At 34.9% G+C, this 14,308-nt stretch overlaps 1 protein-coding gene across 24 annotated transcripts in view; it reads right to left on the bottom strand.

The window, feature by feature from the left end:
* DLG1 (discs large MAGUK scaffold protein 1) overlaps nucleotides 1-14,308 on the bottom strand; it is a 236,889-nt gene that overhangs the window by 211,592 nt on the left and 10,989 nt on the right. For all 24 annotated transcript variants that reach the window (XM_049105598.1, XM_025473488.3, XM_049105596.1 and 21 more), the window contains exon 4: nucleotides 8,467-8,633. In XM_049105598.1, the coding sequence (XP_048961555.1) occupies nucleotides 8,467-8,633 (167 nt within the window). The remainder of the gene's footprint in view (nucleotides 1-8,466; nucleotides 8,634-14,308) is intronic.

Below are 14,308 nucleotides of genomic sequence, written 5' to 3' on the forward strand. Positions count from 1 at the left end.
TCGTCCAATACATGATACGTAATAGGGGCTCAATATTTGTTGAAGAACTGACATTTAAAATAAAATGCTAAAAATGAGTAGGAGTTGGAAAGAGAAAACTTCCTATGCAAAGTAATTATTATTATGTGGGGACCCTTAGCTAAGAGGAACCAGGGACCAAAGACTGAAAAAGTTCTAAAAGATGAGTAGGAAAACAGTCAGTGTTCAAATAATTTAAGATTTCTCAGTCTCATTAGGGATCTCCCCGTTCATTCTGAGAGGAATGGAAAGTCAAAGACGGGTAATGACAGGACTTGCATTTTATAAAAATAATCTTGGAGGCAAAGTGATCGTAAATTCAAAAGGGGCAAGTATGAATGCAAATGGGCCAATTAAAGGGACCATTACAATAATCTAGGCAAAAAAATGAGGATGGTTTAGACTAAAAGTGCCAAAATGGAGATGCAATGAAATACTGATTCATGTGAAATTGTGCATATTGCATATGGATTACGTATGTAACCGTGAAAAGCAACATAAAAAGTTTTTGACAAATAATAAAGTAGGATAACTTTATGACTTTGGAACTGAAAAACATTTCAGTAGGCACAAAAAGTATTAACCAGAAATTGAACTATATTAGATTTAAGAAATATTGAAAAGATATTAGGAAAAGCATGCCTCAGAGTAGTAGAAAATATATATTATATATATATATCCAACAAAAGAAGCATATGCAGATAAATGAATAAGATGAAAGATAATAAAAAAAAAAAAAAGACAAGAAACTTAGACATCTCACAAAAGATAACAAAAATGAACAAGAAACATGAATAGGTATTAACTATTAATCTTGTTAATGATAGGGAAAATGCAAATACAACAATATGAAGTACTACTACACACCTACTGAAATGATTAAAATTATTAATAAAAAGACTGACAATAACAACTGTTGGTAAATTTGTGAAGCAACTGAAACCTGCATATACTGGTGGTAATTATAAAAAACAGGCACAACCATTTTGAAAAACTGCTGTCATTATATTCCAAAACTAAACATATGCATATCGTTTTCACAACCAGGTATATAAACAACAGAAATACATACACAGGTGCACCAAAAATACACATACAGTTCTGCTAGAACACTTTGAAAAAGTAAATTTGTTCCAATGCAACTAATGTGTTAGGGAACAATACTAGGTGACACAAATTTCACATTTGCTTACATTCAATCTTGTCCATGAGAAACACTAGGTAAGAACAGAAAATTGCACCCAGATGAAATGAACCACATAGACATACACAAAATACACATATTTCATACTTTAGCTTATTGAATGTTAGGATTCATGTTCATCCACACCTGTTGTGCTAACTGTACATCCAATGTCAAATAAATCCCTAGATCAGCACTGTACAATTCACGAGCTACAGTCCTAACACACACACTTCCATAGCAAACAAGAGTTGTTTTCAAGGTAAAATGCCATATTTATTGTAGTACTTACATACTCCTTAACCATTTAACTTGTATGAAACTATGCTGCCATTTTTATTAAGGTTTTACCTTTTTTTATATGTCACTCACCAAGTTTTGAGCTTTGAATCTCTAACTTCCTTTTTTACATAAGCCCTATAGTTTTTAATTGCACCATTTTACATTGTAAAAACTGATTTTTAAGAACATGTATGTTTTGCTATGGCAGAACTGACTGTAAAAGAATGTTCAAGGCAGCACTAACCCCAAACTGGAAACAACACAAATAGCCATCAATAGAACGGATAAATATACCACAATATATCATACAAGGGAATATTATATAGCAGAGAGAATGAAAAAACTTCCACTTGTGGATGAAATTCCCAAATACAAGAAAAAAGACGCTAGATATAAGAGAGTACATACTGCACCAATCTGTTAAAATATAGTTTTAGGAGAGGCAAACTCATCTATGGTGTTAGAAACTAAGATGGTCCTTTGAGGAAGAGGATATAGGTAATGACTAAGAAAGGTACAAGGAAGATTTTTGGGGTACAGGAATATTTCTTTTTAAAAATGAAATATAACATACATTCCAAAAAATTCACCAAATTTTAAAATGTACAATTCACTGGTTTTTAGTATACTCAAGTGTTGTGCAACCATCATCACTATCTAATTCCGGAAACCATTAGCAGTCATTCCATTTTCTTTTTCTTGACCTGGTATATTCACAATGCTGAAACACCCGGCTTGGAGACAGCAGGGATAACTGAAAATGTATTACTGAAAGCAAAGTATGTATTCTTCCAAATGTACCTAACTTAATATTTTTTCTTTTTACAATCATACTATACCTCCTAATATGCCACCATTTAATAAAATATAGAGGATATATAAGCCATATTTTTATGCCTACTACTTATATTGCATTAAGTGGCTGTACCATAATGTTTATCCAACTTCTTTTTTTAATTAATCTTTTAAAAATAATCTCTATGACCAATGTGGAGCTATCCAGTTTCCTATCATTTCTTACTGATAATCACTTAGATTGTTTCCCCATTGATTTTTGTTAATATCACAAATAATACTGCAATAAACAAGCATATATATGGATATATATTAATAATTTATGTGACTGCAGCTGTAACACATGCTATATTAAAGGATATGAATATATACTGTTGTCTTTCAGAAAAGCTGCACCACTGTACCTCCTACCAACACAGTAAAAGAGTTTGTTTCCTCACATTTAATTAACCTTTGACAATCAAATTAGTTAAAAGTACTCCCATTGTCAATGTGATACGCCTGCTTTTAAAGTAAGGTTGAGCATCTCTTCAAAGACTTATTTGGTCCACTGGCCGCATTTCTTTTTCTCTAAACTGCCTATTCACATCCTTTAGTCGCTTTTCTATTGAATGTTGATGTTTTTCTTATTTATCTGTAAAGAGGTTTCTTGAATTGAGGTTGGAAATTAGTCCTTTTTCATAAATGTAACAAATTTCCCCCAGTATATTTCTCAATTGTTTAATGTATCTTTTCATACAGAAGTTCTATGATCAAACTTAAACAATCAAACTTTGTGATGTCCACAAATAAATTCCACAAAGTCGGTATTCTTTTTTTTTTCCTTTTCATTTTATTAAGTGGAGTCCAACACAGGGCTTGAACTCTAGACTGTGAGATCAAGACCTGAGCTGAGATCAAGAGTCAGATGCTTAACTGAGTTACTCTGGTGCCTCCAAACTCAGCATCCAGTTTTCTTCTAATTTTTCAGGATTTTGTCGTCATGCTCAGAAAAGCTTTCCCTATCCAAAATTCATTAATAGGATTACTTTTATGGTTTCACCTTTTTTTTTTTCTTTAAACCGTTGACTCTTTGGTTGGCCTACAAAGTATTATCAAAAACAGAAGTGCCGGGCAGCCCGGGTGGCTCAGCGGTTTAGCGCCGCCTTCAGCCCAGGGCCTGAACCTGGAGACCAGGGATGGGGCTCCCAGTGTGAAGCCTACTTCTCCCTCTGTCTGTCTCTGCCCGCCCCCTTCTGTGTCTCTAGTGAATAAATAAAGTCTTAAAAAAAAAAAAAAACCGGAAGTGCCATAGACTGAATGATTGTTTCCCCCAAATTCACATGTTGAAATGCTAAAACTCTAATGTGATGGCATTAGAAGGTGGGGCTTTTGGGAGGGGATTAGGCCATGAGAGGAGACTTTATGAATGGGATTGTGCCCTTATAAAAGAGATGCCAGTGAGCTCCCTCACCCCTTCCTCAATGTGAGGACACTGAGAAAAGAGCCAACAATGAACCAGGACATGGGCTTTCACTAGTCATTAAATCTACCAGTGACTTGATCTTGGACTGCCCAGCTTCCACGACTATGAGAAATAAATTTGTGTTGTTTGTAAACTACCCAATCTGTGATATTGTTACAGCAACTCAGAAACTAAATAAAACAGGATACTGCATCCTTTTCTGTTGGAATTTCTCATTAAATCCAGCAATTTCTCCTACTCTCACATCTTGCTTCCTTTCAAATATGCTTCCTTTCAAATACTCTTCCTTACCATTTCTAAAATTCACTCTTATTTTAGGATAGATCTGTTTCCATAAACATGACAAGTGCTCATTATTTTTAAAAAGTAACAGAGAAGGGACCCCTGGGTGGCTCAGCAGTTGAGCTCAGGGCGTGATCCTGGGGTCCCAGGATCCAGTCCTGCACTGGGCTCCCTGCGTGGAACCTGCTTCTGCCTTTGCCTCTATCTCTGCTTCTCTGTGTCTCTTATGAATGAATAAATAAAATCTTTTTAAAAATTAAAAAATAAAAAGTAACAGAAAAGTTTAAAAAAAGAAAAAATCCCCATCACCCAGAAACAACCATTAATATAATGCAAACATTATTCCAAACATCTCAACTAGGTATATGTTCAAAGTAGAAGACAGAAATACGAAACACAAAAAAGTTCTAAGAAAATGAGATGTCACTATAAAAATAAATGGCATGAATTTTCATTTTACTACATCAAAAGAAATAGAAGAAATAAAGTTATAAGGGCACAAATTGACAAATGAGGATCTGGCAAGTTAGATCAGTTACCAACTATAACAACAACAACAAAATGGACAAGAAAGGAAGTGAACAAATGCTTTAAAAGACAAAAGATTTTTACTTTAAGAGAGGAAGAAAAGCATGCCCTGGAAATTGCTCAATCTCAAATACTTTTTCCAAAAAAAAAAAAAACCCTCCTTAGGACACTCCTACACGAACATAAAGAGAGACAGTAAGACTGCGTTGCATGCAACTTTGTCACAAAACATTACCTTACTACCTATATTTATTTTTAAGGAGGGGGGGGCATAGGGAGAGGGAAGGAGAATCCTAAGCAGGCTCCACCTTGTGTGGAGCCCAACTAGGGGCTGGATTTCACAACCCTGAGATCATGACCTGAACCAAAATCAAGAGCTGGCCACTCAAGCAACTGAACCACCAGGCGCCCCCATTATCTTACTTTATTATCCAAGAATTAGTGGACAAGTGCAATAAAACCTAAATTTTAAATTTTGTATAAGACAAAATATTTTCATGATTTTCCTATTTTTCAAGTTATAGTGAAATAAAAACTTCCTCTGCATTTGTTTTAATTTGGGTCAATGGATTCTCCTCAACTACAAAACAAGTAAGGTGAATTAAATGATCTAAGTCTCTTTTTAGTCCTAAATACCATGCCTCTAAGAGTCCAAAGAGATCAAATCAAAGGTCACTTAGCCAAGTTTTCTGTCCAAATTAAGCATAGATGGGGAGTAGGGGATTATACTTTCCTTCTCTTAGAGGACTTGCAAAAAAAAGTAGAAATGAAATCTCTAAACATTCCAGGTTTATTTTTTTCTAAGTCCTTATGTCTATCCTCCATCAGTTTCAAAACTACTTACATTTTTCAGATTAGTATCTATCAGGGTTTTGTGTCTTCTCTGCAAAACTACTTTCTCTTTAACTGAACTCAGATTTGATACACACAGATCTTCCCCTTTTTAAGAAAATCTTGCATTTGATGAACACATCTCCCTGTTCTTGTTACTAAGTCCATCCATGAATGGGTATAAATTTCAAGTATACTGGAGCATTTTCATTGTGCCAAGCCCTAAGCAACATTTATAACCATATTTCCTTCTCATCCATTTTCCTAACTAGTAAAATCTGTCATTTGTAATCTGAAAATTCTTATTCCCCTATTCTCCTGTTAATATGTCCATATTACACTTTTTTAGGAGATGGAGAAACCAACACCACACAGAGCATTTCTAGGTACCAGCACCTCATTTTATAAAAGTTGAAATTTTCCAATACTTCTTTTTCTTAAGATTTTATTTTTAAGTAATCTCTATACCCAACATGGGGCTCCAACTCACAACCCTGAGATCAAGGGTTGTTCACTCCAATGACTGAGCCAGCTGGGCACACCTGAAATTTTCCAATACTACTCTTGATGGAATTCAACGCATTGTTGATCTTTCTGACTGAAATCTATTACGGAAATTAACTTCCAACTTGCAGAACTATCCACTTACTTATTTAACCTTAATGACCATTTACTTTTACTTTTTACTGAGCCAGATATTATCTATAAAAACAGGCAAATCAACTATAAGAACTCTAAGCTTTATACTCATAGTTGAACATAATAAATCAGACTAGAAAAAAAATCAGAAAGTGATTAAATAAGAAACTCAATTCTCTTAAAAGTTAACATGTTTCCTCAAATGCAAAATTTTTAACCTAAGACAATAAATGTGAAATATAAATTGTGTATTACTGATTAACATTTAAAAAATCTATTTGGAATCGATCATAAGTGCAAATGATATATCAACAAAAGGGAATGGAACTGAAATGATCCCAGAGAGTGACAGAAAAGTAATTTAAAAAATAAAGACACAAAGACAATACAACCCTAGACTCTCTCTCTCTAATCAAAAAAATATATATAAGTGCAGACCAGGATTAGTAAAAAGAACTGTGAACTGGGTATTAAGAGATGAGAAATTCAAGGGTAGACTTGCCCAAACTAGCTAAATAGGCTACGTCAAATCATTAATTTTCTTCTGGATCTCGATTTCCTGATCCTTAAAATGAGAAAGAGGAATTAGATGTAGTCCCTGCTCTGAAATTTTACAATCCTACGTGATGTAATATGAAAAAGAAAACTTACAGTCTACTTCATTACCAAAGGGCTGTCTGGTTGCTCCCACCACTACTTTCCCCTGATTTATTACTCACCAAACAGAGGCTGATTCAATATTCCAGGCAATTCTCTAGTACAAACTAGAAGGGACTAGAATCAAATTCAGACAGACAACCAAAATTCAAATGACTAATGTTTCTCAGAATCCTCATTACAAAATGCTTCATATCTAACTCTAATACTTTTACCTAACTCCACCAGCAACAGTATGTCACAACAAAAAAAGATTATTAAAATAGTTTTTAAAACTTAAATAGTTTTGACTATAGAAAAATGCAGAAACCAATTTAAGATTTACTGATCAAAAAATGAACTACTGGGACTTCATCAAGATAAGCTTTTGCACAGCAAAGGATACAGTCAACAAAACTAAAAGACAACCTACAGAATGGGAGAAGATATTTGCAAATGACGCATCAGATATAGGGCTAGTTTCCAAGATCTATAAAGAACTTATTCAACTCAACAGCAAAGAAACAAACAATCCAATCATGAAATGGGCAAAAGATATGAACAGAAATCTCACAGAGGAAGACATAGACATGGCCAACCTGCACATGAGAAAATGCTCTGCATCACTTGCCATCAGGGAAATACAAATCACAACCACAATGAGATACCACCTCACACCAGTGAGAATGGGGAAAATTAACAAGGCAGGAAGCCACAAATGTTGGAGAGGATGCGGAGAGAAGGGAACCCTCTCACACTGTTGGTGGGAATGTGAACTGGTGCAGCCACTCTGGAAAACTGTGTGGAGGTTCCTCAAAGAGTTAAAAATAGACTTGCCCTACGACCCAGCAATTGCACTGCTGGGGATTTACCCCAAAGATTCAGATGCAATGAAACGCCAAGACACCTGCACCCCGATGTTTCTAGCAGCAATGTCCACAATAGCCAAACTGTGGAAGGAGCCTCAGTGTCCATTGAAAGATGATGGATAGAGAGGATGTGGTTTATGTATACAATGGAATATTACTCAGCCATTAGAAATGACAAATACCCACCATTTGCTTCAATGTAGATGGAACTGGAGGGTATTATGCTGAGTGAAATGAGTCAATCGGAGAAGGACAAACATTATATGGTCTCATTCATTTGGGGAATATAAATAATAGTGAAAGGGAATAGAAGGGAAGGGAGAAGAAATGTGTGGGAAATACCAGAAAGGGAGACAGAACATAAAGACTCCTAACTCTGGGAAACGAACTAGGGGTGGTGGAAGGGGAGGGGGGGCGGGAGGTGGGTGACTAGGTGACGGGCACTGAGGGGGGCACTTGACGGGATGAGCACTGGGTGTTATTCTGTATGTTGGTAAATTGAACACCAATAAAAAATAAATTTATTATGAAAAAAAATTTACTGATCAATCTTTAGTGAGTTTTAATACTGCAATCTTTGAGCCAAATACAGAGAATCTTTGGGGTAAATGTAGTAACTAATCTGCCCAGGACTATATTCTATTTCTAAAAAACAAACAAACAAACAAAAACACCAGAGCAAAACCATCTTTTCAAAATACGATTTCATTGAGGTCTCTCACACAAAGTATTTTTAGGAGTCTAAAGCAAGTATTTCAGATCTCGAATCATTCACATGTTAGGAAAGGCACACCAGAGATTCTGAGCTTTTCTCTTCAAAATTATTTGTAATCCCATATTGCCACATAATACCCATTTTAATAAAGTGAAAAAACGTAGCCACTCCAATAAATTGATTATTGAAAAATTTTAGCCTCAGGAAAACTTTTTTATCTTACCTCTACACTAGGGCTAAGGCTACTTGGCAGTGTTTCTGAAGTCACAGTAGTGCTTGGAAGGCTGGAAATTTCCCAAGTATTCACAGGCTGTATTGGTTCAGACTGCTTTGAACGATCTATACATTTTGGATTATCCAGTAAGGTCACTTCATAAAATTCTTGAATATCTAGAGGTACAGAAAGGAGGAAAAAAAAAAAAATCAGAAGTATTTAGATTTTCTAATTAAACTACTCATTGCTAAAACAGTAAAACTCAAAAGCAAACTTTTAGTCTAGATTAGTAAAATAAGCCTAATCTTATATTTAATCAGTGAATGTTTTCTCATTTTAGTATGTTATAATCATACCAGAACTTGCAGAGCATAGTATAAAAATCATATGCTTTTTACATTTCAAAGTCAGTGCTGAGTTCAAATCTCTATTCCATCACAAATTAGTTACCTGTTTAAGCAAGTTACTTAACCTCTGATAACTTGCCTCTTACCATGTGGATTGTTACAAGGACTGAGCATAATACATATAAAGTACACAATGGCACATAATAGGCTCCAACAGATGGTAGCTAATATCATTAATATGAATTTTGAAGACATGAGTCATTACTGGTATTTTACCTTTATACCACCAATATCTCAATATAAACCCATAGTGTAGTTTTATTTACTTTTACTTTTATTATTTGTTAAAGATTTTATTTATTTATTCATGAAACACACAGAGAAAGAGGCAGAGAGAGAGAGAAGCAGGCTCCTCGTCCGGTCCGCCTGATGCGGGACTTGATCCCCAGACACCAGGACAAATGCCTCGAGCTGAAGGCAGATGCTCAAACGCTGAGCCATCCAGGTGTCCCACCCCTCATGTAGTTTCAACTATCCTTTTAACCAAAGTAAAGCAAACAAAAAAGTTAAATACTAAATTAAAGACTGTACATTATATTTAAAACAATTGATTAAACATGACAAAACTCTAAAAAGAATCCATAAATTTACTTAAAGTAGCACAAAATGTTACTTTGCTGTCAGTTGGAATTATACAAACTTAGTATATTAATACTAATTGATTCTTCATGCCATTCAGAAGCTCTGAATGGTAGTTATATAATGTTTAAGTTCATCACGATTAGTTCTTTACTCACATAGCAGTGTATTTTGAGTTGATTTTTCAAAAGGGAAAAATTATTATTCTAATAGCAAAGGTGGGGCATTATCCTGTACAGCACCATGCACAGATGCAAACATTCAGATAAAATACCTTTACTTTATTTCTATGATGAAAAGATCAATATCTCCTTTAAAAAAACAATGTCAGAAGACAATAGAAACAAAGTAATTCCCTTTTAATAACCAACAGAACTGTAGAACTTTCTAAGAGTTTATAAAAACTAAGATGATAGTATCAACCTACTTTGCAAGGTGTTAAGAATATTACTAGAGAAAACTGCATGTGAAATGATTTTGTAAACCATGAGTAACTAAATAAAACTGTTCACATGACCATCATGAAAAAATAAACTCAAAATTCAGAGCATCAGAGCAAAGTGTTCTTACCAAAAATTGTTTATTTTTATTTTTTATTTTTTTTTTTCAAAAATTGTTTAACCTGAACCTCAATCGAGCCATCAGAACCAACTTCTAGTTATAAGAAATACAGAGGCTAGAGAAACAAGTTAAAATGCCACCAAAAAATAAGGAAAAAAACAGATCCAGAAGGGGGACATTCCACAAGACAAATGGACAGTTTTTTTTTCTTTTGAAGGTTTTATTTATTCATTCATAAGAGACACAGAGAGAGAGGCAGAGACACAGGCAGAGGGAGGAGCAGGCTCCATGCAGGGAGCCCGATGTGGGACTCGATCCCGGGACCCCAGGATCCCGCCCTGAGCCAAAGGCAGATGCTCAACTGCTGAGCCCCCAGGTGTCCCTGGCCAGTTTCTTTAGAAAGTCAATGTCATGCAAGGGAAGAAAAATTGTTTGAAAGGATTTTTTTTTTTTTTTTTTTTTGGTATAAAGGAAACAAAAAAAGACACAGCAATCAAAAAAGACATAGCAATCAACTGCAATATCTGAGACTTGACTAGTGAGTAGGAGTAGGGGATATAAAAGATTGTGATAGGGATGCCTGGGTGGTCTAGCGGTTAAGCATCTACCTTTGGCTCAGGGTGTCATCCCGGGGTCCTGGGATCGAGTCCCACATCGGGCTTCCCCGCAGGGAGCCTGCTTCTCCCTCTGCCTGTGTCTCTGCCTCTCTCTCTCTGTGTCTCTTATGAATAAATAAATAAAATCTTAAAAAAAAAAAAAAGATTGTGATAATTAGGGAAATTTAAATACGGACTATTCCAGAAAATACTTGAGATTTTTTTGTAGAAGATATACATGTGTAAGTAGGTATACATTTCAGTAGAACATATATTTCTAAATATATAAGAAACACATATTTTATAGATCTATAGAGAGGAGAGTTATCTCCTACAAAAAAATGAAAATGTCCAAGTGCACTAAATGTTGTGCAACTAAGTATTAATTGGATGATTACCAATCTCAAAATAAATAGCCCACATCACTATGTAAAAACTTTATTATATTTTCTATTACTGTAAGTCAAGTTTGAAATCTTAACTTTCTGTGACCTTTTATTCTACACTTAAAAGAGAAATACTGCTATATTAACCTTCAAAAACATCACTAACGAATATCTAGATCTTTTCTACAATGATGAAAACATTCTATAGCTGCACTCTCCAATATGGTAGCCACTAGCTACATATGGCTATTCAGCACTTAAAATATGACTAGTGTGAATGAGGAACACGTTTTATAATTTTATTTATGTTTACTTTAAATAGCCACCTACAGCTAGTAGTTATCATACAGTACAACAAAGATATAGACTAGTATAATTTGGAGTAACATTTTACTATCTAGAAAGATCAAGGAACAAAGCGTTCCCTATGTGAATTTTCCAAAAGTTCACTCACATCCTGCTACTGTCAACTGAAATGATTCTTCTATTAAAAAGTCCTTTCTAATTTGCTGTATCTGAGCTCTTACGGACTGAAGAATCAAATATTCATATAATTTTAACTATATCAAGCTTAAGACAAAATAAGCTGAGTAAACACCCATTAGAGTGGCTATTATCAACAAAAGAAAGTAACAAATAGGGACGCCTGGGTGGCTCAGTGGTTGGGCGCCTGCCTTTGGCTCAAGTCATCATCCCAGCATCCGGGATCAAGTCCCCACATCGGGCTCCTTGCGAGGAGCCTGCTTCTCCCTCTGCCTGTGTCTCTGCCTCTCTCTCTCTCTCTCCCTCAGTCTGTGTCTCTCATGAATAAATATATCAATCTTTAAAAAAAAGAAAAAGAAACAAATACTGATGAGGATGTAGAGAAATCAAACCCCATCCATCTCTGTTAGGAGGAGAAAATGATGATGCAGCATTGAGGAATACAGTAGAGTGGTACCTCAAAATGTTGAAACATAGAATCACCATTTGATCCAGCATTAGATCCTGGGTATACACCCAAAAGAAGTGAAAGCAGGGACTCGAACAGATATTTATACATCAATGATCACAGCAGTATTATTCCCAGTATCCGAAAGGTGAATACAATTCAAATGTTCATCTACAGATGAATAGTTAAAAAACAGAATGTGGTATATACAAAGGACATAGTATTATTTGACTTTTTTAAAGATTTTATTTATTTATTCCTGAGAGACACAGAGAGAGAGAGAGTGAGAGAGGCAGAGACACAGTCAGAGGGAGAAGCAGGCTCCATGAAAGGAGCCCAATGTGGGACTTGATCCCAGGACCCTGGGGTCACGCCCTGGGCCGAAGGCAGGCACTAAACTGCTGAGCCACCCAGGGATCCCCTTATTCAACTTTTAAAAGGAATACAATTCTGATACATTTTATAAAATGGATGGATGAATTTTGAAGACACTACACTAACTGGCATAAATCAGACACAAAAAAACAAATACTGTGTGATTCTACCCTTATATAAAGTACCTAGAATACTCCAATTCATAGAGACAGAAAAGTTGTTACTGGGGTAAGGAAGGAATGGGGTAAGGAGGGACTGGGGTAAGGTGGGAATGGAGAGTTATTGTTTAATGGGTACAGAGTTTCAGTTTGGGATGATGAAAAAGGTTCAGAAGATAGACTGAGTGGTGAAGGTCACAAAATAATGTGAATGTACTTTAATGCCCCTAAACTGTACACTTAAAAAATGGTAAATTTTGTTACATATATTTATCACAACAAAAAGTAAGCTGAATCGAAGAATCTAGGGGAGCTTAAGTGAGTAAAGTGCATGGAATTTAGTCTGTTGGAACTGTAATATCTACTTTAGCTATTTAGTTATCTTTGTTTCTTACTGAGATCAAGATAACTGACATTGCCAGACTGTTACTAGATTACTATCTATCCCCAACTTAAAAAGAGACTTATCAAACGTGGCTAACTAAAAACATATGCAAAAGGACTGAAATAGTTAACACATGTAGTATAGTGTGGTATTGCTCCTGATATGACAATCTGTCACAGTTATTTATCGCCTTCCTTTAAAATATACACACACACACATCCTTAATTTTGACCTATATCTCATCTTGACCAACATCCCATATATTTTTTTCATTTGTCGACCACACCTCATCTTTAGGATATCTCAAGACTATAAAGATAAGCAACATAACACTTCTTCAGAAATGATTTCTCCATCACAATTTATTCAGTTACTTCAGTACAGATTTTTCAAAGGTGCACCTAATCAAAAAGGGTACTCTGGAAAAACTGGACACAGACCGAGCTTTTCTTAGGAGTCCAAAGTACTTATATTTTATATTTCCCATGCTATCAGCAGTCACTATTCTTTATAATCTACATTTTATATGTCAGAAGATAATTGTATCACTGATCATAACTAAAAAGATTTAGCAAAAAAAAGTTAGATTATTACTAGGACAAGAAAAATATTTCTACAATAACATTTTAAGATTCAAAACCTTACTTTCTACTTCTTCTTTAGATTTTTCTAAACTGGGGAGTATAATATTGAGTTCCATTAAGCTAACTAGCCTAAAGTAAAACAGATGTTACTACTACAAACAGAAGTCAAATATAAGACAAAAACAAATTCTAGTATAATCCCAATCTCTCCTGAAAACCTGTTTAACGTGCTTAAGTCTGAAATTCCAAATTATTCCCAAAGACCAACCTCATAAAAATAAAGAATTAAACCAATGAGTCTACTCTGAACGCTTAAGACATTCAAATCAATGAATACTAACAGAGTGAATACTCTTTTTGGAAAAGGAATAAAAGAAATAAGAGATGAGATATAACAATAATGTCTGAGAGAAGAATACTGAGAAAAAAATATATTAACGCTAAAAAACCAAAGAACGTCATTTAAAAACACTTAAAAAAAAGGTAAATTTCTGGGACGCCTGGGTGGCTCAGCAGTTGAGTGCCTGCCTTAGGTTCAGGACGTGATCCCAGAGTTCCAGGATTGAGCCCCACATCAGGCTCCTGTATGCAGCCTGCTTCTCCTCCTTCCTCTGCCTGTGTCTCTGCCTCTGTCTCTGTATCTCTCATGAATAAATAAAATCTTGAGGAAAAAAAAAAAGATTTCTATAAAACTTGATGACTGTATTTTAAGGTGCTACAGAACCTTACACACATTTATTTTAAATTTCTATTACTACACATGTATTAAAATTTTTGAAAATTAATCAGCTCTTTGATAAGACAATGAAAAATTCTTTTTCAATTATGGTTTATAGAAGTTATTTATATGTTTCTATGCCAATTATATCCAATATCAATAAGGGCTACT

The sequence above is a fragment of the Canis lupus genome, chromosome 33 (genome assembly GCF_003254725.2).
Source record: "Canis lupus dingo isolate Sandy chromosome 33, ASM325472v2, whole genome shotgun sequence".
NCBI classification, from domain to species: Eukaryota; Metazoa; Chordata; class Mammalia; order Carnivora; family Canidae; genus Canis; species Canis lupus.